Source organism: Anabrus simplex, chromosome 2 (assembly GCF_040414725.1).
Source record: "Anabrus simplex isolate iqAnaSimp1 chromosome 2, ASM4041472v1, whole genome shotgun sequence".
Taxonomy (NCBI): domain Eukaryota; kingdom Metazoa; phylum Arthropoda; class Insecta; order Orthoptera; family Tettigoniidae; genus Anabrus; species Anabrus simplex.
This window is the reverse complement of record NC_090266.1, coordinates 247,297,260-247,322,321: the sequence shown is the minus strand read 5'-3', so window position 1 is coordinate 247,322,321 and position 25,062 is coordinate 247,297,260. Positions and strand designations below refer to the sequence as shown.

The following is a 25,062-nucleotide window of genomic DNA, read 5'->3' as shown; positions in this document are numbered from 1 at the left end:
CTATTGTCTACAGGCGTCATTCTCTTTCATGACAATGCCAGGCCTCATGCAGCTGCGATAACACAACAACTTTTGCAGCAATTCAAGTGGGAAACCTTCAACCATCGCCCGTATACCCCGGACTTGGCCCCTTCGGATTTTAATTTCTTTACGAAGCTTAAAGACTTTCTGGCGGGAAAAAGATTTGACAGCGATGAAGAACTTGAAAACTTGAACGAACCGTGACTACGTATCTCAATACGCTGGCGGCGGAGGACTATGACGCTGGAATACAAAAACTCGTCCCACGTTATGACAAATGCCTAAATTTATTTGGAGTCTATGTGGAGAAATAGTGTAAAGTATGCGCTTTCCAATAAAAATGTGTATATTTGTTAATATTTACTCCTGTGTCTTTATTGCGCAAACGGCTACCATTTTCTGGATGGCCTTCGTATATCCCAAGACATGATAAAATCTAGGAAAATGCAAATATGCATCCTGAAATCCCCTAACCCGCAAGGGCATAACACAGACCATTTCTAGGGTAGTTCCATAAAGGATTATTGCAAAAAAACCTGCAATTCCATTACCATGAAAGCGTCCAAATTGTGTATTCATTGACTTAATTTTTAAAGTACTGCCTGGGGGAATTAAGATTTCACTAGATAGGGGGTGGGCGGAATGGAGCAATTGTTTCCAAAACAAATGAACAAAATATTTTCAAAGACCCCATAAGCTATAATTTTGCATACTGATTGTTCCAGACCTGTAAAGGTGTTGGAATATTTGATGACCGAAAAATTTCCACGCGGATTCCTAAAAGTATTTTTTTCGAAACAAATCTGAAAACTCGAAAGAAGTACTTTCAAATATCGTAAAGAGCTTATAATTTGTAAGAGGTGCCTGTTACAGGTAAGAAGTGGCCCGGGGCTTAGCTGGGAACCACTGGTTCGACGCACTTACTGTACAATTTCTGTAACATATCGTCGCTCCTATACCAATATAGCCAACGGCCGTAGCCGTGTTGAAACACCGGATCCCGTGAGATCTCCGAAGTTAAGTAACATTGCGCGTGGTCAGGAGATGGATGGGTGCCACGCGGTGTTGGTGGGGGGTAAGGGATTGGAGGAGCGGAAAGGAACTGGACAACCTACCGCACGTAAACTCCGGCTCAGGAACACCTCTGCGGAGGTTCGGACCTGCCTTCGGGCAGAATAACCCTTACCTTACCTTACCCTTATACCAATACCACGAATGTGAAAATGTTCTTCCTACATATGACGTTCATTAAGACTAGTCACACCTCCCAGCCACATATGGATAGGTGGTCAATCAGAAAAATCTTCGCCGGGCTGAGTGGCTCAGACGGGTAGGGCGCTGGCCTTCTGACCCCAAATTGGCAAATCCGATCCTGGCTCAGTCCGGCGGTATTTGAAGGTGCACAAATACGTCATCCTCGTGTCAGTAGATTTACTGGCACCTAAAAATATATCCTGGTGGAATAAATTCTGGCACCTCGGCCTCGATTATTATTATTATTATTATTATTATTATAGAACAGTCTTCGTTGAGTTCATTTTCCTGTGTGCGACTGTAAAGGAAAAATTAATCTTAAATACATCATACTAGGAATGGGTAAATATGTCATGCAAACATACGTTCCTACAGTGCGGTACTGTAATGTCCATTTTCCTTTACGCGCGCATGTAGGAAAATGAACTGAACGAAACTTATTCTGATGGACTGCTTATCAAATTTTTTTTTTTTTTTTTTTTTTTTTTTTTTTTTTTTTTACAATTTGCTTTAAGTCGCACCGACTCGGGTAGGTCTTATGGTGACGGAAGGGCTAGGAGTGGGAAGGAAGTGGCCGTGGCCTTAATTAAGGTACAGCCCCAGCATTTGCCTGGTGTGAAAATGGGAAACCACGGAAAACCATATTCAAGGCTGCCGACAGTGAGGTTCGAACGCACTATATCCCGAATACTGGTTACTGGCCGCAATTAAGCGACTACAGCTATCGATCTCGGTACATATCAGTATGTACTGTAGTTGGGAGGCACGACCAGTCTTAAGGGAAATAATAGATAGAAAGAGCATTGTCACATCCAAGATTTTGGCATAGGAGCGACGATATCTAATTTCATCATCCCGCCAGCAAACTCCACTTGACTTCCTCTTGCTACATGAAATTGTTGAGTGTATTTCTTTGTTTCAATATTACTAATCCCTTAATTAAGAGCTTTTATTTGGTTTGAATTAGGTTACTGACTGGGAATCAATAAATAAAGGCGTTGATTTTTCATCGGGTATTACGCTAATCATAACATAATCGCACATCACATGCCACGTATGTTTATTGTGGCTTTTGTTCACTACACTAACACCTGTAGCATTAAAAACCCCCTTACAGTATAACATTATTTATTTATTCAGTTACTATGGATCCGGAGAACAACTCACAATCGAGTACTGTATGTACCAATGATTCCATCCATTTAGTGTTGTGGAATAGCGTCAGACAGCTATGTACATTGCCAGTGAGAGATTCTGTCTTTCGAACTTTTCATTATTCAATGTAATTTAAAATATCTTGAGGGCTATATTGTGTTCTGAGATCGTTCACTGCAACGTACAATGTAAATCCTACCGGGCGAGTTGGCCGTGCGGTTAGGGTCGCGCAGTTGTGAGCTTCAATCCGGGAGATAGTGGGTTCGAAACCGACTGTCGGCAACACTGAAGAGGTTTTCCGTGGTTTTCCCATTTTCACGCCAGGAAAATTGCTGGGGCTGTACCTTAACTATGGCCACGGCCCCATCGTCGCCGTGAAACCTATCTGTGTCGGTGCGACTTTAAGCAAATAGTTAAAAAGTATAACTCCTCCACGAGTTCGTTTCCTTCGTTTAGGAACGCTGGAGAACGCAAGCAAATACTTGATATGTTTTCGGCTTCTATAGATTCTTTAAAAGGATATAAACCACAGTGTGTTTGTTGATTTGATTTAGACCTGGGAAAGGTGCCTCGGAACTTGAGATACGGAACGGCATCAGGCTGACAAATTGATCCGGAAGGAATGAATGAAAAAATGTGAGCTGAGTCTGAGCACTAGACTGGTGTGAAGATGGGAAACCACGGAAAAGCATCATCAGGGCTACCGACTGTGAATTTCGAACCCACTATTCTCCGAATACAAGTTGACAGCTACACACGTTGAACCGCAAAGTTAATTTGCTCGGTGTGTTTCCATAGAGGTCAATAGTGTGTTACGTTTTGTGTGAATGAAAGTGTGCATTTGGACGAACACAAACACTCAGCCCCGAGGTAGAGGAATAAACCAGACACAATGAAAATGCACGTCCCGGCTGGAAATCGAACCCTAGGTCCTCCGAAACGAAGGCTATTACATTGATCATTCAGCCAAGAATCCTCACGCTTTAAGAAGGGATTATTTGGTTCATGTAATTAAATTGTTTTAATTACAGACATGCGCGCAAAATATTCTAACCCCCGAAAGCGAAAATGTCTATATTAGTGCTGCCATCTGTTTCCTGAGATGGGTACTAACTCTTAATTGTTTATCTAACATATTGGTGGCTAAATACATGCACCTGGACTTTTTTACGTGTCTGCCGAGGTAGTTTAGTGGAGAACGAAAATGGTCTAAGAATCGAAGAAATAACCAAATATCTTTAGGCCTATAGAAAAATACGTTTTTCTTCTTCGCCTTCTGTGTCTCTTTACACTTATTCTACCGCTTTTCCCACACCTGTGGTTTGCGGGTGCGAACCGTGTCGCACATGTGGATGTGATCCCGTTTTACGGCCGGATGCATTTCCTGACGCTACTCTATGTTGAGGGATGTAATCACTATTGCATATTTATGTGGTAGTGTGGTGTGTTATCTGAATATGAAGAGGAGAGTGTTGGAACAAATTAGACAGCCAGTCCCCGAGCCAGAAGAATTAAACAGACGCAGTTAAAATCCCCGACCCGGTCGGGAATGGAACCCGTGCTCCAATGAACCGAATTCCTCAACGGTAACCATTCAGCCAAGGAGTCGGTATTTATATCAATATAAGATTAAATTCTTAAATGTAAGCCTATTAGATAGGTTTTGTGTCGTTTGAGAATAAGCAATGTCAGGCATTTTTAATACAATAATGTTATTATTTTACGTCTTTCTAACTACTTTCAAGATTTTCGGAAACACCAAGGTTCCGAAATATTGTCCCATAGAACTTATTTCACTTGGCTTTTAATTTGTCGCTACTGAGCTAATGTATTTGAGTGGACATAGGCGAGATCGAACCTTCCTTAAGAGGCTCAGAAAGCCATCACTATGTTGACTGAGCTACTTATCTCGACATAATGATTCTTCTAATTAATAAACTGTTCAAAACATCTTCAGAATTGATCACGCCTGAGAGTCGTCTGTTTGCTTCTAGCAACACCACGCACATGACCAAGGTCACAGTAACCACAGATTGTTTGGTACGGCACTGGGACGTGATTTCAAGCCTCACATCCACACCAACTTTTTGTTCGTATACTGTTCAGTATTATTCTTAAATTTAAAGCATGAGTATAAAATAACAAACCTTAAATTGATAATTTATTTTGTTCAGTTAATTTTGAATTCAAATTTGTTAGAAACGTTCAAGGAAATAATTCTAGAATGCGTTCTTAAGGAAGAGATGGAAATAAAACATGAATGCATGCTACCAATGTTCTCTTCTGAGGATTAGATCTTTTTGTGCATACGTTCTTAATTACACACGTGCTATTCAATGAAGAAACACCAACTAAGCACTAATACAATAACATACGTGTCGGACAAGAATACGTTGGTGTACAACTGACAAGAAATCAAATTATTTACCTGGTCCTTCTCAATGAAGCCGATGAAGGCGGTGCGCTCAATTTCGATGGGCTGACCCGCTCGGTCATAGAGGGCGATCACAAAGTGGAAAAAATTCGACTTGCGTAGATTGCTGGGCGGCTGCTTCTCGAAGTGAGCGCGTCCAATGCCAACACTGTAAAGAAAGAAATAAACCATTGCCTCAGAAATGAATATCGCCAGAGGGGAAAAAGAGGAATATCGTCGGTTTTATACTGTAGAAGTGGGTAAATACGCCACGTGGCTCACATTCCTACAATATGGTACGGTAGGGTTCATTTTCCCTTAGACGAACGCATAGGAAAAGGAACACAACGGAAATAGCTCTGATCGACTGCATACCCATATGTGGCTGAGGGGGCGTGACCAGTCTTAAGGAAAATAATGGATAAGAACAGCATTGTCAGATACGTGGTACTAGAACTAGGTCGTCGATATGGATATGCAGTCTCTCAGAACAATATTAACTGTGTTCATTTTCCTGGGCTTATGTGTTAAGGAAAATAAACCTTAAATTTATTATAATGTAGGAACGCGTAAATACGTCATGCAAGCATACATTCCTACACTGCGGTACGTTACGGTTCATTTTTCTTAACACGTACGCATTTACAGTTTAGAAATTTAGAAACAAAGTCATTTTCTGCAAATGCTGGAATAGAGACAAAGGAGGACATCATTATGATAAGCACCATATTTCTTGTTCCTAAGAATGAAACAGAAATAAATATTTGAGTGTGATTTGATAAATCTGATGATTTTCCTTCAAGGACGGAACATGTCACCCTACTTTAATTAAGCTGTTTCTTTTTCAGGTGCAATACTGGTAATATTTTTTCTCGTTCAGTTAGTTTATAAGTTCATTTTCTCAAAGTTAGTCTCTGCAGACTGAAGAGATCAACAGTTACAAACAGTTCCATAGGAGGTTGAATGAACCCCACGGCCGTGTGCCTTTCCAAACGTGAAGGTATCGTTTCTAAGAGTTTCTACTGTCTGATAAAAAATCAAACTCCAATCCTTTCAAGTGAACCGAGCAAACATTTACAGGCTCAGCTAAGCAGCCCCCGTAATATCGTGCACTTTATTCCCAATTTTTCGAGACCCTTCCCTCATGTAAAATAACCCGGTATGCACTTTGGTTTACAGCACAGTACCAAGAGCATTTTCTCTAGAAGATCGTCAGTTCACTTTCACTGGACACTCGAAAAGGTAGGCAAGGTAATACCGCGTTCCTTCTGTTGGACACCCCTGTAATTTTTTGTGTGAGGACGGCATTACGAATAACAACTGATTGTTCCCGACAAATGCAGCACGTGTGTCTTTGCTTCTGGATGCCATGCAGTGGGACTTTGAGATTTAGTACTAATTTTACACCAGTCAAGGTGATAAGAAAGGAGACTTGCAAGAAATTGTTATCATTGCATTATCAGGAAGTGAACGGAATGTTTACTTACAGAAGGGGAACTAACAACCATCGTGACTTGGAATGAAACCGGTTAAATTCGGATTTCTCACTCAAACACAATGTGTACCTTAATATTTGATGTAAATGAAATAATTCTCTGCAGAATATGAACCTTTATGGCACACAGCATATTGCTGTCCTTTCTGAAATATCACAAATTTACAAAAGTATTCAAAAGGAAAGTCACATACCTAAAGTTCGTCTTTTCCCAAGTTCACATTGCTCGTTTCCATCCTATAATAGAAGAAGAAAGATAAGAACAAAGAAACGAGAAAATATCCGTCTTTAAAATTTATGTCCCAAGATATAGTGTCAAAGTGACGCATCGGTGTATTTGTCATGCTGGTTGCGTCCAGCGTGTGCAAGGAGCACGAGGGGCAGGGCAGGGAAAGGACGGAGTATTTATCGGAGAAAGATGGAGCCATGGACCACAGGTGTCCTCGCTTGCGCGCGCTCCTCTTCCAATTCCATTACCAATGAGTCACGTGACCAGCAAGAAGATCCTCTTCCCCTTCAACGCCAGCCATGCAATCCTACTTAGGCTAAACACATGGCCCAGTTTGTGGACTCAAGAGCGTTTGCCACACTTGTTTCCCTTAGGTCCTTAGACGCTGTTCCTTCAATTCCTTCAACACATGTCTCAATACTCCTTTCACCAATATGCATACAGTATGATCACTGGGCTCGCCAAAATCAGGTCGGTGGAATGCAATTTTACAGCAGAGAACGTGCTTCCGGAAACAGCTAGGTTCTTCACTAAATAAGTGGGTTAGTCTCATAGAGACAACAGTGAAGATCTAAATGCTATTACTGCTTGAATGATACGACACCAGTTTGTCTTATGAAATGACAATTCCATTTCAATTTAATTGTGATTCAGGAGTGGAATGAGTGAATGAGTCATTGGAGTTCCCTCTTCTAGACAAGTAGCGCACTGCTGCGTTTCATTATTATTTTTATTATTAATAAATAATAATGTTATATTTTTACGTCCCACTTACTACTTTTGACGGTTTTCGGAGATGCCGCGGTGCCGGAATTTCTTCCCGCAGAAATTTTTTCGTGCCGGTAAATCTACCGACACGAGGCTGATGCATTTGGGCACCTTCAAATACCACCGGACTGAGCCAGGATCGAACCTGCGAAGTTGGACTCAGAAGGCGAGCACCTAAATCGTCTGAGCCACACATACCGGCATTATTATTATTATTATTATTATTATTATTATTATTATTATTATTATTATGATTATGATTATTATTACCATCATTATCTAGGACTCCCCTGGTTCACCGCTGTTCAATTATATTGCGCAGGATTACGATACACACCTAATTAAATATTACTGATATTCTGATTGTCTTCAATTGTAGAGCCTTCAAATACCTGTTGCCTCCACAATATTTCCAGTTTCAAAAACTTGCTTTTACAACTCAGTGTACATGTTCTTCTTAAGATTTAGCTGGTGACATGCTTCATACAGCTGTCGGGGAATTGGTCTAAGTATTCCCCTCCCCCCCCCCCCCCCGCCGCCGATACTGGAATAACGACAACTCTATGCTGATGCAAGGTACTTGTGGATCTTTTCTCTGATCTTCTGGATGTTCTCAGGAGTTGGTACTGCAAGGTGTATCAGATATGTAACATTTTACACCTTATATTCTCCTTACTAGCCTTCTCCCGGTTACCTGGGGTTGGCATTTTGAATGGATTCGGCCCAATTTTGCGACCCAAAATGCCGGGAAATATTTTCTTTGGCTTATCCGGGTTATTTCCCCGTGGTGTAGGGGTAGCGTGCCTGCGTCTTACCCGGAGGCCCCGGGTTCGATTCCCGGCCAGGTCAGGGATTTTTACCTGGACCTGAGGGCTGGTTCGAGGTCCACTCAGCCTACGTGATTAGAATTGAGGAGCTATCTGACGGTGAGATGGCGGCCCCGGTCTAGAAAGCCAAGGAAAACGGCCGAAAGGATTCGTCGTGCTGACCACACGACACCTCGTAATCTGCAGGCCTTCGAGCTGAGCAGCGGTCGCTTGGTAGGCCAAAGCCCTTCAAGGGCTGTAGTGCCATGGGGTTTGGTTTTATCCGAGTTATTTCTGGAGTCACAGGAGCCACCCAGATCCATATAGTTTTAATAATAATTTTATTTACGTCCCCCAACTACATTTCGGACGATTCTGGAGACGACGAGATGCCGGAATGTTGTCCCGCGGGATTTCTTTCACATGCAAGTAAGTCTACCGACACGCGTCTGACGTATTTGAGGACCTTCGAATACCACCGGACTGAGCCAGGATGTTGGAGTCAGGAGGCAAACGCCTCAACCATCTTGGTCACTTAACTCGGCTCTTTTGGTTTTGGTCAGAGGTTAACGGCCGGATACCCTTCCTGACGCTGCGTGAATTTTGAGATAAATATCTCAGCCCTGGATCGATAGGTATTCGAATCTCGGTCTTCCGGAAGGCGGACCAGCAGCTAAGGTACTGAGTTTATCAAGCCCACCCTCAATCTCCTTTGACATCCCGTCCGTCAGTAAAATATCAGCTTGATGCACTTTCATCCTCTGGATTTTTAGCCGCATCTCCTGCAATTCCTGCAATACATGCTTCATTATTATTATTGTTATTATTACCTTATACTGTTCTTCTGGTAACGATGGTATTGGGCAGGGCTAGAACTAATAAGCTAGCTACTGCGGCTTTAATTATGGTACAGACCCAGCATTTGCACGGAGGAAAAATCGGGAAACATGGAAAACCATTTTCAGAGCTGACGTCAGTGGGGTTCAAACCCAATATCCACGAAACACCTACGTGATCTAAGCGATGTAGCCAACTAACTCAGTATTATGATCTTTTAATAAACAATTTTAATAATAATATTGCTTTTTACATCGCACTAATTAATTTACGGTTTTCGGAAAAGCCGAGGTGCCAGAATTTAATGCCGCAGGGGTTCCTTACCTGCCAGTAAATCTACCGACACGAGGCTGACGTGTTTGAGCACCTTCAAATACTCCCGGACTGAGCCAGGATCGAACCTGCCAATTTAGAGTCAGAAGGCCAGTGCCTCAACCGTCTCAGCCTTTCAGCCCGGCACAATTTTGCTTTACATCGTGCTGATACAGACAGGTCTTATGGTGACGATCGATAGGAAATGGCTAGGAATAAGGAGGAAGCGACCATGGCCTTATATTAAGGTACTGTAGTTCCAGCATTTGCCTGGTGTGATAAAGGGAAACCACTGAAAATCATCTTCAGGGCTTCCGACAGTGGAGTTTGAACTCACTATCTCCAGATTGAGTGCATGATGCCAATCGCTCGGTATTATTATTATTATTATTATTATTATTATTATTATTATTATTATTATTATTATTATTATTATTAATCTATAGTCGAGTAAAACAATATTGGCCTCCAGACCCCGTGATAGTGGGTTTAAGACCAGCATTTTTGTCTTTTTTTTTTTTTTTTGCGGATAGAAATGTCCATTGTCATAATTAAGTTCTCGCCCTTTGTTATCCGAAGCACCTTCCTGAGAAGCTAAGCAAAGGAATCATCACATTACACAGCTGACGGAAAGGTGAGGTTCCTGTTCCAATTGAAGACAAGAACTGAGTGGACGCCTAAGCGTCTAACTCTGTGTACCAGTTCCTGTGCTATGGTTTTTCTTAAGATAATGTTTCCTTTCCTTACTCTGCATTAAGCATTTGTCCAATACACACTTTGCCTATAAATTATATTTTGCTAGGAAAGTGACAAGTAGCGCTTCGGGGAATTTGTAGCTAATGTTGCCATCTAACCTCGTTCTAAACGCATAGAAATGTACCCTTTTATTGCAAAATGCAGATACACCTTCGTGTATTAGCTATCGAAAGAAATCTTTATGAGGACGGGATACTTCATTTCGGTCGTTCTTGTACCCAGGGACTTAGAAAATTTTCAGCCTAGCATTTCTCGTATTTAGAAGTGCACATACTTGTAAAACACATCTCCGAGAGATTATAGTTGTTAATTTATACTGAAGGTGTTTGAAGAAATCATATTCTTGTGTTTTTCTTGCCCGGCTCCTTGGCTGAACGGTTAGCGTAGTGGCCTTTGATTCCTGACAAGGTCAGATATTTTAATTGTGTGTAATGAATTCGTCTGACTTAGCGATTAGGTGTTTGTATTTGTCTTCATTAACATTAAACTACTACCATAGAAACACGCATTAGCGAATATATTTTTCCACTGAATGTTGGTGTCAGATAGGACATCCGGTCGTAAAACTGGACCAACCGGGATAGCATTCGCTCTTCTGACATTTCTTAATGTGTGAGTAAATTACCACCCACTCCGTTTTGCGTTGTTTGTTGTTGGCACCTTGAATACTGAATTATGCTTCCGCTTGAGTTTCGGTGAGGATACCTGTGACTGAGGGAATTTCATTTTTAACAATTCTCTTGTGAAGTCACTCGGCTCCATTAGTAGTATGTGAAGCATTAGCAGTATGAATAAAGCAAACCAAAAGAAACCCCATGGAGCAAGTTACCAAAAGGGCATGGCCTATCAAGCGACCGCTGCTCATCCCGAAGGCTTGCAGATTACGAAGTGTCGCGTAGTCGGCGTGACGAATCTTCTCGGCCGTTATTCTTGGCGTTCCAGAAAAGGTCCGCTATCTCACCATTAAATAGCTCCTCAATTTCATAAGGTAGGCTGAGTGGACCTCGAGCCAGCCCCTAGGTCCAAGTAAAAAACACTGACTTGGCTGGGAATCGAACCCGGGGCCTCCGGTTAAGAGGCAGGCATCTATTCCTACACCGTGGGGCCGACAGTGACAATAGCCCACTGTATATGGGGAAATAAACTGTCTTCAGTTCAAATCCCCGTCACTGCATATGAGATTTGTGCTGGACAAAGTGGGGGCGGAGCAGATTTTTCTCCGAGTACTCCGATTTTCCTTGTCATCCTTCATTCCAGCAACACTATCCAATATCATTTTATTTCATCTTTCGGTCATTAATCGTTGCCCCAGGGCAGTGCGATAGGCTTCGGCAGCCGGCACAATTCCTATCCTCACCGCTAGATGGGAGCTTCATTCATTCTATTTATTACCCGGCCGTGTGACGGGAGATTATCATTTTCATCCATTTTCGGCGCAACTCTATTGAGTAGACTATTACAAAAGCGTCTTAGATAACATCTGGTATCAAAACAGGCAAACCAAACAATAATTTTTACCCTTCACCTGCGATTTCCTCTGCGAACATACTGCATGCAGAGACCTCTGCATAATATTTCTTTTATTTTTTGCTAGTGGTTTAACTTCGCACTGAACATAGAAGGTTTTCGAAAATGCAAGGATGGAAAAAAGGCTAGGACTGGGAAGGTCAAGGCCGTGTTCTTAATTAAGGTACGGTCCAACATTTGCCTGGTGTGAAGAAGGGAAAGCACGGAAAGCCGTCTTCATGGCTACCGACGCATGCAATCGAACCCACCGTCTTCTGAATGGAAGCTCACAGCTATGCGAACCGAACCACGCGCCAATCTCGCTTGGTAATCACAAGATAACCTGTACGCTTGTAATTGGTCAACTTTTGTGCGCTTTCAGAACTTCTTCGCCTTTGCGATCTTTTGATGCAGACACAGACTATTCCAGTATTGTTCTAAACTTTATGCGAATGGATGTATTATAGCGCGGGAGAGGAAAAGAGAAAGGTCCTTGGTGCTCTGTATCATACGAAGAGACTTCTACTCCACGATCTTTTCTAAACTACTTATGGTTATGAATGCTGTCCACTGATTATTACTCGTATTTCCACGTAATTTTAATTTTCTGTCAATAAAACTCGTGGTTTATCGCAGTGCAGAAAAGCAGCCTGTTCTCAGCACACTGCAATATTAACGGAATGCTCTTGTCGCCTGTGACATTGATCGCGAAGAACCATCTTTCATTCCAGGCAAGGCTGGCATCTTAAATGAGCAAGACACAGACGACGACATTACGTTAAGTTGTACCTATTCGTTATATTCCGTGAAACCGCACCTGTTTCAAGTCCAATTGTCACAGAAGTAAAATGTGTTCGTGCCACGAGAATGGCGTTTCAAACGATAACGGATATAGTCGTGTCAAATGGGGGACTCTTCAAGGACACTTAATCAGGAGCTGCTATCTAATAAGCATTAAGCTAATTACAGATTTCCGCCTGAGATATGAATATGCTTGTATATGTACTCAGCGTTAGTCAGTCAGATAATATTATGTAGATATTTCTGCTATCATTAACATAGAAAGTAGTGAAAAGGTTAAAGCATAAATTTAATGAGAATGAAATAAAAAGTTTACGGACACTTAGGCCTACTGAATAATGAAGTCCTTGATGAAGAGAAACACTGCAGGAATTATTGATAAAAGCCCTGTACATTATTAACTGAAAAAAACCACGTTATATTCCTGAAAGGAGACTTCATGGACTATGTCTTGAGAATTGTTTCCTATGTAACGTTGCGTTCATTTCATGATAGTTAAAAGTGATAAAAGTTTCTTAATTATAAAATGTGAAATGTTGCTGTTCAGTTGTTCTACTGGATTCTTTACATGATATTTAAAATATTCGGTCCAACATATTTTATTCTTGGAACTCAGCACGTTGGTCGCGCTGTTTTATTCATGTAGTTGTGGGTTTGCAGTCGGACGATGGTGGGTTCAAACCCCACTGTCGACAGCCCTGAAGATAGTTTACCGTGATTTCCCATTTTCACATCAGTAAAATGCTGGGGCTGTAACTTATTTAAGTCCACGGTGAATCGCTTCTCAGTCCTAGCCATTTCCTATCCCATCGTCACCAGAAAGCCTGCCTGCCTCTGTGCTACCCAAAACAAATAACAAGAAAACCAAAGGCTTATTCTTGAAATCATCGCAATATTTTCTGAAAATTTGTATTAATGTTACGTGTTCAACATCATTTCATTTTGGAAAGAAGGAGCTTTCAGTCCGTCAAACACACAAGTTCAAAACATAACGCATAACACTATAACATAAGGCCTACGTGGCTCAGGCGTTAGCGCTCCGGCCTCTCACCGCTGGATACCGTTGTTCACATCCCGGTCACTCCATGTGAGATTTGTGCTGGACAAAGAGGAGGTGGGACAGGTTTTTCTCAGGGTACTCCAGTTTTCACTGTCATCTTTCATTCCAACAACACTCTCCATTAACATTTCATCTGTCAGCCATTTATCATTGCCCCGGAGGAGTGCGACAGGCTTCGTCAGCCGGCACAATTCCTATCCTCGCCGCTAGATGGGGGCGTCATTCATTCCATTCCTGACCCGGTCGAATGACTGGAAACAGGCTACGGATTTACATTTTCACCACTATAACATATCTGTAAATGAAATTAAAATGAACCTTACCGTAGCGTTCTGCAGGAATGTAAGTTTTCATGACGTATTTACGCACTCGTACAATACCAGGTATTGAAGTTTCATTTCCTTTTATACGTCTGCAGAGGGAAATGAACACAACAAAAATTGTTCTGATGGACTGCATATCCGTATGTGGTGGGGAGGCGTGACCAGCCTAAAGTAAAATAATGAATAGGAAGAGAATTGTCAGATACGTGGTACTGTTTCTTAAGCTACGGTATAACGTCGCTGTTCGGGCAAAAGATCATATCTCCCAATGACGATCGGTTTGGGTCAGTGAGCCAATGCTTGATGTATACACACTCAGGAACCATGTAGCTTCTAATTCAATCTTAGTTTGTTCTAAAAATGCTTTGTCTATTAAAGTTCATTATAATGATGATGATGATAACAACATTAGTTTCACGTCCTGCAGGATTGCCAGAATAATTTTCCACCGGATTTATTTTACGTGCCCGTAAATTTACTGACACAAGACTGGCGTATTGCAACACCTTCGAATACCTTCGGACTAAGTCGGGGTCGAGAAACTAACATTTAGATGTAAAAGTTGAAAATAGAAGGTTACACAAACATCTAAGTGGTAGGCGCTAGTTCAGTTTTGTTAGATCACATACGACGGTAGTAACTGCAACAAGAGCTACAGAATAAGGTGAGTATTCCGACAACGCGCAGCACACACACTGTGAACTATTTATCTGTTTATTTCTCAGCACAATAATGAGTTAGCAATTCACTGATGTTAATAATAAGTAATGTTATTGGCTTTACGTCCCACTAATCATTATCTATAGTGATTATTTAAGATTCTTTATGAGATTTTCCGTATATGAAGATTGATTGGTTAAAACTTGCTATTCTGTGCTTCATGACATTTCTGTTTCGGTTATTATGCCACATTGTCTTGTTTGTACTGAACATTGTGTTTGAATAATAACTGCAAGACGTTTCCACATTCTGATAAATATGATGTAGATTGAGAATGTCCACCTGTACAAATTATACGGAAGCTGACTCATATTCATTGTTCCTCCAAAGCAAGATATACCTTCTGCATAGAATTTGCTACACAACTTCCCATCCCGTGATGGACGCGCCAGTGATAACAGTGTGGGGAAGGGATTACTGTTGTTCCTACTCCGCTGGTAGGGCAACAAGGAACCGAAGATTTTTCACTGTCGAGTATTTCAGCGAATTGTAGAGCTCAATTTGTGCCCGTGGACTTTATCTTAGCGCGGCAGCGCCGGCCTGCCTGAATAAAGCCTGCGCGCCGATTAGAACGAGTGGTGAAAGATTGCACCATGCCAGAGGGCTGTCTTGAGAAATGTACCGCGATGGATGAGGCTCTTGGCTGTGCCTGTGTTCCAGATGATAATAAGGTACACGGAAGTATATATCTCTTGAAGATTCAGTGGCTAGATGAATACAAATCCTTCATACCGGCATGAGAAACACGCATTCTCATTTAAAGGGAAAATCAAAATAAAATATATCCAATTAATTATCCATACCTGAAGTCGAATATACTAAGAGAAACAGTGTAATAAGTTAAATAAATTTCGGCCAGAAATATAATACTGGATTATTAGATAAGAAACCTGCAATACATATTTCCTACTTACATTTCTACTGTAATTCCTCTGACTCGGGGACTGGAGTTTGTGTTTGCCCAACACATAGGCCTATTCACAAAACTTAAAATAAATCCCTCCACATATGGTTTGACCAACGGCCGTAGCCGTGTTGAAACACTGGATCCCTTGATATCTCCGAAGTTAAGCAACATTGGGAGTGGTAGAGATTTGAATGGGTTGCCAAGCGCTGTTGGTTGGGGGTAAGGGAATGGAGGTGCGGAAATGAACTGCCCACCCTACCGCACGTAAACTCCGGCCCAGGAACACCTCTGCGCAGGTTCGGACCTGTCTTCGGGCAGAATACACCATTACCTTACCTTTACCATATGGTTGGACTCAAGCAGGGCATTCAATCGTAAAACAGGGCCTATCCACATGTCTGACATAGATCATACTTGCGACTATAACAGGGTGTAGGGAAAGCGTTATAAAAATTTTAATAATAATCAGCATCCCCACATGTACGTTGAACTGTAGAAAGCCACCCTCATGAGTACATGCCAAATTGTGAGAAAATTTCTAGGAACGACTTTTCCTCTGCGTTAAACTAAACCGCATGTAGATCAAGGCCCCAGTTCGGGTATTATACAATAATAATTTCGTGTGGCTATTTCTAGCCGAATGCAGCCCTTGTAAGGCAAACCCTTCGATGAGGGTGGGCGGCATCTGTCATGTATTAGTAATTGCGTGTTAGTGTGGTGGAGGATAGTGTTATGTGTGGTGTGTGAGTTGCAGGGATGTTGGGGACAGCACAAACACCCAGCTCTCGAGCCATTGGAATTAACCAATAAAGGTTAAAATCCTCAACCCAGCCGGTAATCGAACCCGCGACCCTCTGAACCGAACGACAGTACGCTGACCATTCAACCAACGAGTCGGACCCCAGTTCGGATAATGCTGAAAGATGGATTCCCAAAAAAGGGGTAAACGTGAAAAGTGTTCAGGGACATCACTTGTAGGCCTACACATTTCGTCGGTGCGCGAGCAGTGCCGCGCGTCTGACAATTATCTTTCCATACATTCTTTTCCTTAAGACTGGTCACGCCTTCTAGCCACATATGGATATGCAGTCCATCAGAACAATTTTCGTTGTGTTCATTTTCCTATGCATGCGTACAAAGGAAAATGAACCTTACCGTACCACATTGTAGGAATGTATGTTTGCATGACCTGTTTACGCACTCCTACACTATAATATATCGTCGTTGCCGGGACGAAACCTCCTATGTGATAACATTTTTGGAGATATACTGACCCGCAGCACATACATTAAGAAGAGGGAAAATGCCTTGACAATATTCACACAATATTGCACCTTAGATGATAGAACATTACAGGCCAAAGTTCTAAGCTAAAATATTTCACATAGGAGGTTTTGTCCCGGCAGCGACTTTCTTTAAGGTTAATTTTCCTTTACACACCCGCGTAGGAAAATGAAAATTGTTCTTATGGACTGCATATCCATATCGTCGTTGAAGATACAAAACCTACTATGTTATAACGCTAAAGACTGGTCACGCCTCCCAGCCACATGTGAATATCGTTCCTCCAGAAACAATACGGCGTATCTGACAATACTCTTCGTATCCATTATGTTCATCAAGACTGGTGACGCCTCCCAGCCACATATGGATATGCAGTCCATCAGAGCAACTTTCGTTGTGCTCGTTTTCCTATGCGGCTGTGTAAAGGAAAATGAACCTTACACGCATTTTACTGTAATACTACATGCCAACATACAGTACGGTATGGTACGCTAAGGTTAATTTTCCTTTAAACAGCGGTATAGGAAAATGAACTTAACGGAAATTGTTCTCATAGACTAGATATCCATATGTAACTGGTTGGCGTGACCAATCTTAAGGAACATAATGGATAGCAAGAGCATTGTCAGGTACGCGGTATTAATTCTTAATGGACGATATGCAGTCCATCAGAACAATTTTCGTGATGTTCACTTTCCTACGCATACGTGTAAAAGAAAATGGACCTTACCGAACCGCACTGTAGGAATATATGTTTGCGTTATACATTTACGCACATTATACTGTAGGAGTGAGTAAATACTTCATACAGGCACTTGTGGATTGCGTAAATACGTCACGCAAACATACATCCCTACAGTGCGGTACGTCAAGGTTCATTTTCTTTTACAAGTGAGCATAGGAAAATTAACCCAACGAATATCGTTCTGATGGACTAAATATCCATATGTGGCTGGGAGGCGTGACCAGTCTTAAGTAAAATAATGAATAGGAAGAGCATTGTGACATACGAGGTTTTGTATCTTCAACAACCATTTTGAATTTTGGGAATGGAAGATCAAGTCTCTGTGATTCGGATTCCACGTCAGACTGGATGTCCTGTTTCTATTTTCACTTTATCAGCGGTCATGGACAAAGACAAGTGTTATTATTATTATTATTATTATTATTATTATTATTATTATTATTATTATTATTATTATTATTATTATTTTCTCAATAGTGCAAGATTACTCGTTGGCTGAACGGTCAGCGTACTGGCCTTCGGTTTAGAGGGTCCCGGGTTCGATTCCCGGCCGGGTCGGGGATTTTAACTTTAATTGGTTAATTCCAATGGCACGGGGGCTGGATGTAGGTGTTGTCTTCATCATCATTTCATCCTCATCAAGACCCGCAGGTCGGCTACGGCCGTCAAATAGAAAGACCTGCACCTGGTGAGCCGAATCCGTCCTGGGATATCCCGGCACTAAAAGCCATACGACATTTCATTTCACTTGACCATAGCCTTCGGAATACATTTAACAAAGCTAGTCGAAATAAATGAAGGGTTTCATTAACATCAGTAGATTATTACAATGTTTGATTAGTTGACGCATACGAACTGACTGTTTATTCATTTCTTTGAAACACAGGTCACCAAAACGAGCTGGTAGATCACTCATATTGTTAATCAAATATCCAGGCGTAATGAGATATCTAGTTCAGGCATCTAGTATCCATTTCTCTTGAACCGAAAACGTATGAAGTTAAATAATGGGGCTCAATTACTCCGATCTAATATTTCAGCAAAAATATCAAAATATAACGCACAAAAAACTTTGTTTTAAGTTCATTATTGTATTTTAAATTAGAATTATTAAGTTGCCTTACAGTAACGAAGCATTCAAAATTATTGAATTATATCCTCCAACATTTTACGCCAAAACAAATATAATAGGCAAGCTTAAAAACAGCAGTACGCGGCATAAAACAAGCGAACGAACCCGTGGTAAAAAATTACCACAAATGAAATATTCATCTTTCGCATAGGACAAAAGTGTATTGAATATAGGTGGTATATACACCTGAAATCCCTCGTGGTGTTTGTAAAAAAATGTATTTGATCGTCCACCTGATTCAAGAGTTCACAATTAAACAACGTTTGTTTCTAATTAAAAACACTGGAGGATATCGGCTGGGTCACCCAATATGGAGGGAGCTGGCCATGGCTTTAGCCTGTGGGCCGTGGCAATAACGGTCTCGATAATGTATAGGTACTCTAGCAATCAGTGTTCTAATAATTGGCGTTATTGTGCCTGTACATGACGGCGATATACAACCCAATGAAAAGCTCCATTGCCTCGGGAACAAATTCAGTCGTGATCGAGATACACGACCCTTTAGGCTACCCTATACACACTGCTACACGCCAAATTTATACACCGTATTATTTCCTACGGCTCTAGAATTGTATAGTCCTATATAGGCTGGAGAGTGAGTTATAATTCCCGTGGGAGCACCTTTACCCACGCAGGATCATTCAGGAGTGCTACTACAGTATCGGCAACATATTTAAATATCTTGTATCAACAATTAAGAGATTCAATTTAGATTGGCTTGCGTAAGGGATGGGGGAGGGGTGTTGTGGAGTCATTACATTATCTTCATTCCAGTGCAATATCCTCTTCATATAGGCCTATAGTAAGTTATGTTTTCTCAGTCGAGATCATTTTGTAATCCACACTCGAACCAAGATGTCACAACAGTTCAGAACAATATTCGAACTGGTAGTAAGTATTATGTAGGAATCTTTGACTACTATGACCTTATAATAGAAGGTTAGCCGAAATGAAGAGCTAGAAACTTAACCCTAGAAGCTCCAATGAATCGTACAAAGTACCACAAAACAGGTTTTCCGAACCCACTAAAAGTGGCGACCCCCAAAATTTCTGGAAAAGTTCAAAACAGCCATGTCAGGATCAAGGAACCATCGTGGAATTTTAGCAGAAGTAAAGAGTTCAGAAATTCTGTAGTATGATGGTAACAAAAGTTTTATTTTTAAAACTACCTCCCCCGAAGACTTTCAGTTGAAGTTTTCTGAGCACTAATTACAAAATGTAATATCATGCGAATCCCTGATAGAACACAAAAATGTATTCATGTTTGTAATAGACCTATTTATTATTATTATTATTATTATTATTATTATTATTATTATTATTATTACTATTATTATTATTATTATTATTATTATTATCATCATCATCATCATCATCATCTGTTTACCCTCCAGGTTCGGTTTTTCCCTCAGACTTTGCGAGGAATCCCACCTCTACCGCCTCAAGGGTAGTGTCCTGGAGCTTCAGACTCTTGGTCGGGGATACAACTGGGGAGTAGGACCAGTACCTCGCTCAGGCGGCCTCACCTGCTATGCTGAACAGGGGCCTTGTGGAGGGATGAGAAGATTGAAAGGGATAGGCAAGGAAGCGGGAAGGAAGCGGCCGTGGCCTTAAGTTAGGTACCATCCCGGCACTCGCCTGGAGGAGAAGTGGGAAACCATGGAAAACCACTTCCAGGATGGCTGAGGTGGGAATCGAACCCACCTCTACTCAGTTGACCTCCCGAGGCTGAGTGGACCCCGTTCCAGCCCTCGTACCACTTTTCAAATGTTCGTGGCAGAGCCGGGAATCGAACCCGGGCCTCCGGGGGTGGCAGCTAATCACGCTAACCACTACCCCACAGAGGCGGACCATTATTGTTATTATTACTATTATTATTATTATTATTATTATTATTATTATTATTATTATTATTATGTCATATATGCATGTATACTCTACTACGGTACTATGAGACGTAACGTAGATAAGCAATTAAAAATATTGTCAAAGAACTACCAGGATTTGTTCGGAAGACGACAGTGATATTGAACAGTGACAGTTCAATTCAAGAAAAACTGAAATAAATTCTCATGCCTTTCCACATTCAATTTTCATTTAAATTCAGGTTCCCTAATTTATGCTTGTGAATGTAATATTTACAAATTAATTATACCAAAATACGCATGTTCTCAATATCCTGAAAAATATACAGGTCAATTTTTACCACGCCTTAGATATAAAAGTATCTGGTAGAACCTTGTAGTTGTAGGGTTAAGGGTCAAAGGAAGGGGGCGACAAAAATAGGAAGAATTTGTATAGATAGACGTGCATGCCATGAAGCATCAGAAACTGTTCCGTATACCACTCTAATACATATACACACATTGCCAAATGAATGAGCCATCCAATTCTGAGGGGAGTACGAGCCTTGAAGAAAAATCTGGGTAGGAAAGGGGAAATTTGAACCCAGTTCTCGAGTGGCTGGAACTTGGTATTGCTCACTTCAGCTTTCCTGAAATTTGTCTTGTTGCACATGGCATATCGTCGCTGCCGGGACAAAACCTCCTACGTGAAATATAACTTTGACCGGTAAAGTTCTATCATCTAAGGTGCAATATTGTGTGAATGTTGTCAAGGCATTCTCGCTCTTCATAATGCATGTGCTGCGGGTCAATATATCTAGAAAAATATTATCACATAGAAGGTTCTGTCTCGGCAACAACGATATACTTGAAGGAAGGAAGGAAGGAAGGAAGGAAGGAAGGAAGGAAGGAAGGAAGGAAGGAAGGAAGGAAGGAAGGAAGGACTTTTTGCTGGGATTCAAGCCGAAGCCACCTTCCTGAGAAGTAGTGACAATGCCACTCGGTTATCAGCCACTAAATCAAGAAAGCTACCGTTTATTAGCGGTCCATTTACTTTTCCATTGAAGAAATAGTGCATCATCATCATCATCATCATCTGTTTACCCTCCAGGTTCGGTTTTTCCCTCGGACTCAGCGAGGGATCCTACATCTACCGCCTCAAGGGCAGTGTCCTGGAGCTTCAGACTCTTGGTCGGGGGATACAACTGGGGAGTATGACCAGTACCTCGCCCAGGCGGCCTCACCTGCTATGGTGAACAGGGGCCTTGTAGGGGGATGGGAAGATTGGAAGGGATAGGCAAGGATGAGGGAAGGAAGCGGCCGTGGCCTTAAGTTAGGGACCATCCCGGCATTCGCCTGGAGGAACCAAAGGGTCAGAAAGCCAGCTCCCTACCACCCGGCCATCTGATTTGAAATTAAGCTGAAAAGCATATATATATATATATATATATATATAGTGCCCTTTTCTTATGGGTACAATATACATATGCAGTATGGTCGTTTCAATAGGCGGCCAAGCGGTGTACGGGTAGCGTGCCGGCCTTTTATCCGGAGGCACCGGGTTTGATTCCTGGCAATTTCAGGAACTTTTACCTGGATCTAAGGGCTGGTTCGAGGTTTACTCAGCCTACGTGATTGCAATAGAGGTGCTACCTGACGGCGAGACGCCGGCCCTGGTATAGGAAGCCAAGAATAACGGCCGAGAGGATTCATCATGCTGACCATACACGTCATAATCTGCAGGCTTTCGGACTGAGCAGCGGTCGTTTGGTAGGTCACGGCACTTTGGGGTGTTGCACCATGGGGTGAGTTGGTTGTTCTCCTTAATAAATACTGCACTGTCTAGAGATCTCCAAATATACGTATTAGTACACTAGACAGATAAAACTGTATTATGGGAACAAATGTTATGAGCGATTGATGGCGGATTTTGATTGGTTGTTGCAAAGCTTGAGGAGCTGATGATCTAGATGTTAGGCCCCTTTAAACAACAAGCATCATCAGCAAAGCTTGAGACTGGCTGCATAGCGTAGTTGGTTGTTGCCCTCGTGTTCTATGTTCAAGGTTGCCAGATTGAATCATGGCGCAGTTGATTAGTGTTCAGGAGTTCTTAGATTCGTGAAATTCCTCGTAATGGTAAATCTACCAACATGGGTCGCTTCACGTTGCACACTAAAGACATCTGATTGGTGGAATAGGCCCTACCTGTTTACGGACACGCAAGATCGTTCTTGTTGCTAGTTCGGCGCTTATGCTGACTTGCCTTTCGTATTAGAGGTTAAGGCTATGGACGATGGACTTTATCCATCAGCCCGATGGTCCGTAGCACCATGAATTTTATGTTCTGTTTAGGAGTGCTTTGAAGCAACATATAGGTATAGTTCGAAAAATAAAGTAGAAGAGTATACTGGCGAAAATTCTAAATTGCCATATAAAGTTGTAAATCGCTCAAGAGTGTGGAAGGCACTGCGCATTGACTCCTGTTGTGAGCGAGCGGGCGAATAGCGAACAGCAGTCGCCTCGTCTCCTCCTGCGCTTACTTGCTGAAAATGAAATTAAGTAAATCGCGTTACAAGAGGGGGAGGGGCGAGGCAGAGCGGAGTGCAGGAGGTAGAGGAACATGAAGAGGGAGAGAAAAGCGATTGTTTAACTCGTACAGGGTTACAGTCCACCTTTCTCTTGTTCCCATATTACAGATTAGATCCTCACCATTTATCACTGATGGATCTGGCCTCCATTTCTGCGGAAAGGTGAAAACAGTTTTCATTGAAATTCAATGTATATTGACCGGAAATTAATTAACTTTGAGTAAAGGAGGTCGACTATTAATTAGAAATTAAATTAGGAGAAAATTACGAGTATTACACCTAAGCATTAGCTAATGGTATACCGCCTCTACGTAAGGTCTTCTTTCTACTTTGCGAAACATGTTTTTTTCACTTCACTCAGCTTCACATCACAGTTCAGTAACTTCTGGCCAGCCTAAATCAGAGCATGGAGTCACTTGCTAATGGCACCTAAGCGTCTGAGTCCATGGCTGATATGTCAGTAAGACGGTCAGTTCAGAGGATCTCGGCTAAGAGGATTTTAGTCGCATCCGGTAAACCTGAATGCTAGGAATTTCCAGACGAGCAGATCTGTATGGAATTACAGTACTTTCATAACAGTGTACCTCAACATATTTTTGAGTCAATAGAAACCATCCACGCTTTAATGACTGTATTATGTGATTAATTAAGTCTGAAATATGCATGACTTACCATTGATACGGATTATATAGCCTTTGCATAATAATAACAATAATAATAATAATAATAATAATAATAATAATAATAATAATAATAATAATAATAATAATAATAGGCAGATGACCTTCAATCTTAGGACCCTTAAAACAACAAGCAAGCAATAACAATAACAATAATAAAACAATAATAATAATAACATAATTTTCTAGCCCGTGAGAAAGAACTGACCCATCTGAAAAAAAGCAATAGGCCTACTTCTTACATTAGGAACACTGCAGACAGGATCGGCAAGGTAGTAGACAAATATGACATAATGACCATCTATAAACAACACCGGAAGTTAACCCGTCATCTACCACCAATCAGAGGCATAATAGAATTACAGGCTCCTAGAGTCTACCACATTGAATGTAGCTGCGGAACGTGTTACGTGGGCAAAACGAATAGTCTGATCTATACCCAACTAAAAGAACTTATCCGGCACGCGGCACCAAGACACAGATATTTCAGCTGTAACTAAGCATTCTTACGACACAATACACAAAATTTCATTTGACAAGATCTTAGCAGATATCCCCTGGAATCTCGAAAAGAAAACCGCGGTCTATCAAAATTATGAAACACCCGAACAATATGAATTTAGAAGAAGGATACAAAATGAGCAATATTGGATGCCTAATAAACATGGATTAAAAGACGCAGGCCCCCACATTATCACACAAGACGAACCTCAAGTTACGTAATATTACTGGCAATACCCACCACCTGGCTGCGACAGATAACGTTCCAGAAATCTCATGAGACCACTAGGGGCTTACGTCAGCCATAGAGAGAAGGATATGTAAGGCCAAGGACAGTAACTTCTCTCGTAGTTGATTAGCTGCCTGGGAGACTGATTACCTCGGATCGACTAGAGGTATTTCAGTCGCCTTGACAAAGAATACTGCAATGTATTCCCAACGTCGGCAAACTGTACGGAGTGTACAGAAAAAAACAAAACGGTTCAACCGGGGTGATGAACTAAATAATAAGAGAAGGTAATCATACCAAAAAAGTAAAAATAAAATAAAGAAAGAAGGAAAGTAAGAAAGAAAGGAGGAAGCAAAGAAAGGAGATATAAGCGATAATGAATGTTCTATTCTTTTCTTATAGGTATTCAAAGATCATTTGAAGAAACTAGCACAATTGTCGTGTGTTGGGAGAAAACCTCCTTTCGATGTCCAAATTCATCGCTACAATACAGGCTATCAATCAGGTAGGAATTTCGACGTTGACTTTACTATCGGTTACCGTGACCTTTTTGATTCCTTTCCGAATCAAGTACCTCCTCCATTTATCTTACTGGACCGATAACCTCGATGTTAGGCCACTTTCAACAACAAGCATCATCATCATTATCATTATCATCATCATTTTTCTTATTATTTTTAGCCCATCTCGTCCTGT

The 25,062-nt window shown here is 41.4% G+C and overlaps 1 protein-coding gene across 1 annotated transcript in view; it reads right to left on the bottom strand.

Moving 5' to 3' along the window:
* Positions 1-25,062, bottom strand: part of kn (EBF transcription factor knot) — an 891,516-nt gene that overhangs the window by 793,385 nt on the left and 73,069 nt on the right. The window contains exon 2 of the mRNA XM_067139000.2: positions 4,859-5,012. Within this exon, the coding sequence (XP_066995101.1) occupies positions 4,859-5,012 (154 nt within the window). The remainder of the gene's footprint in view (positions 1-4,858; positions 5,013-25,062) is intronic.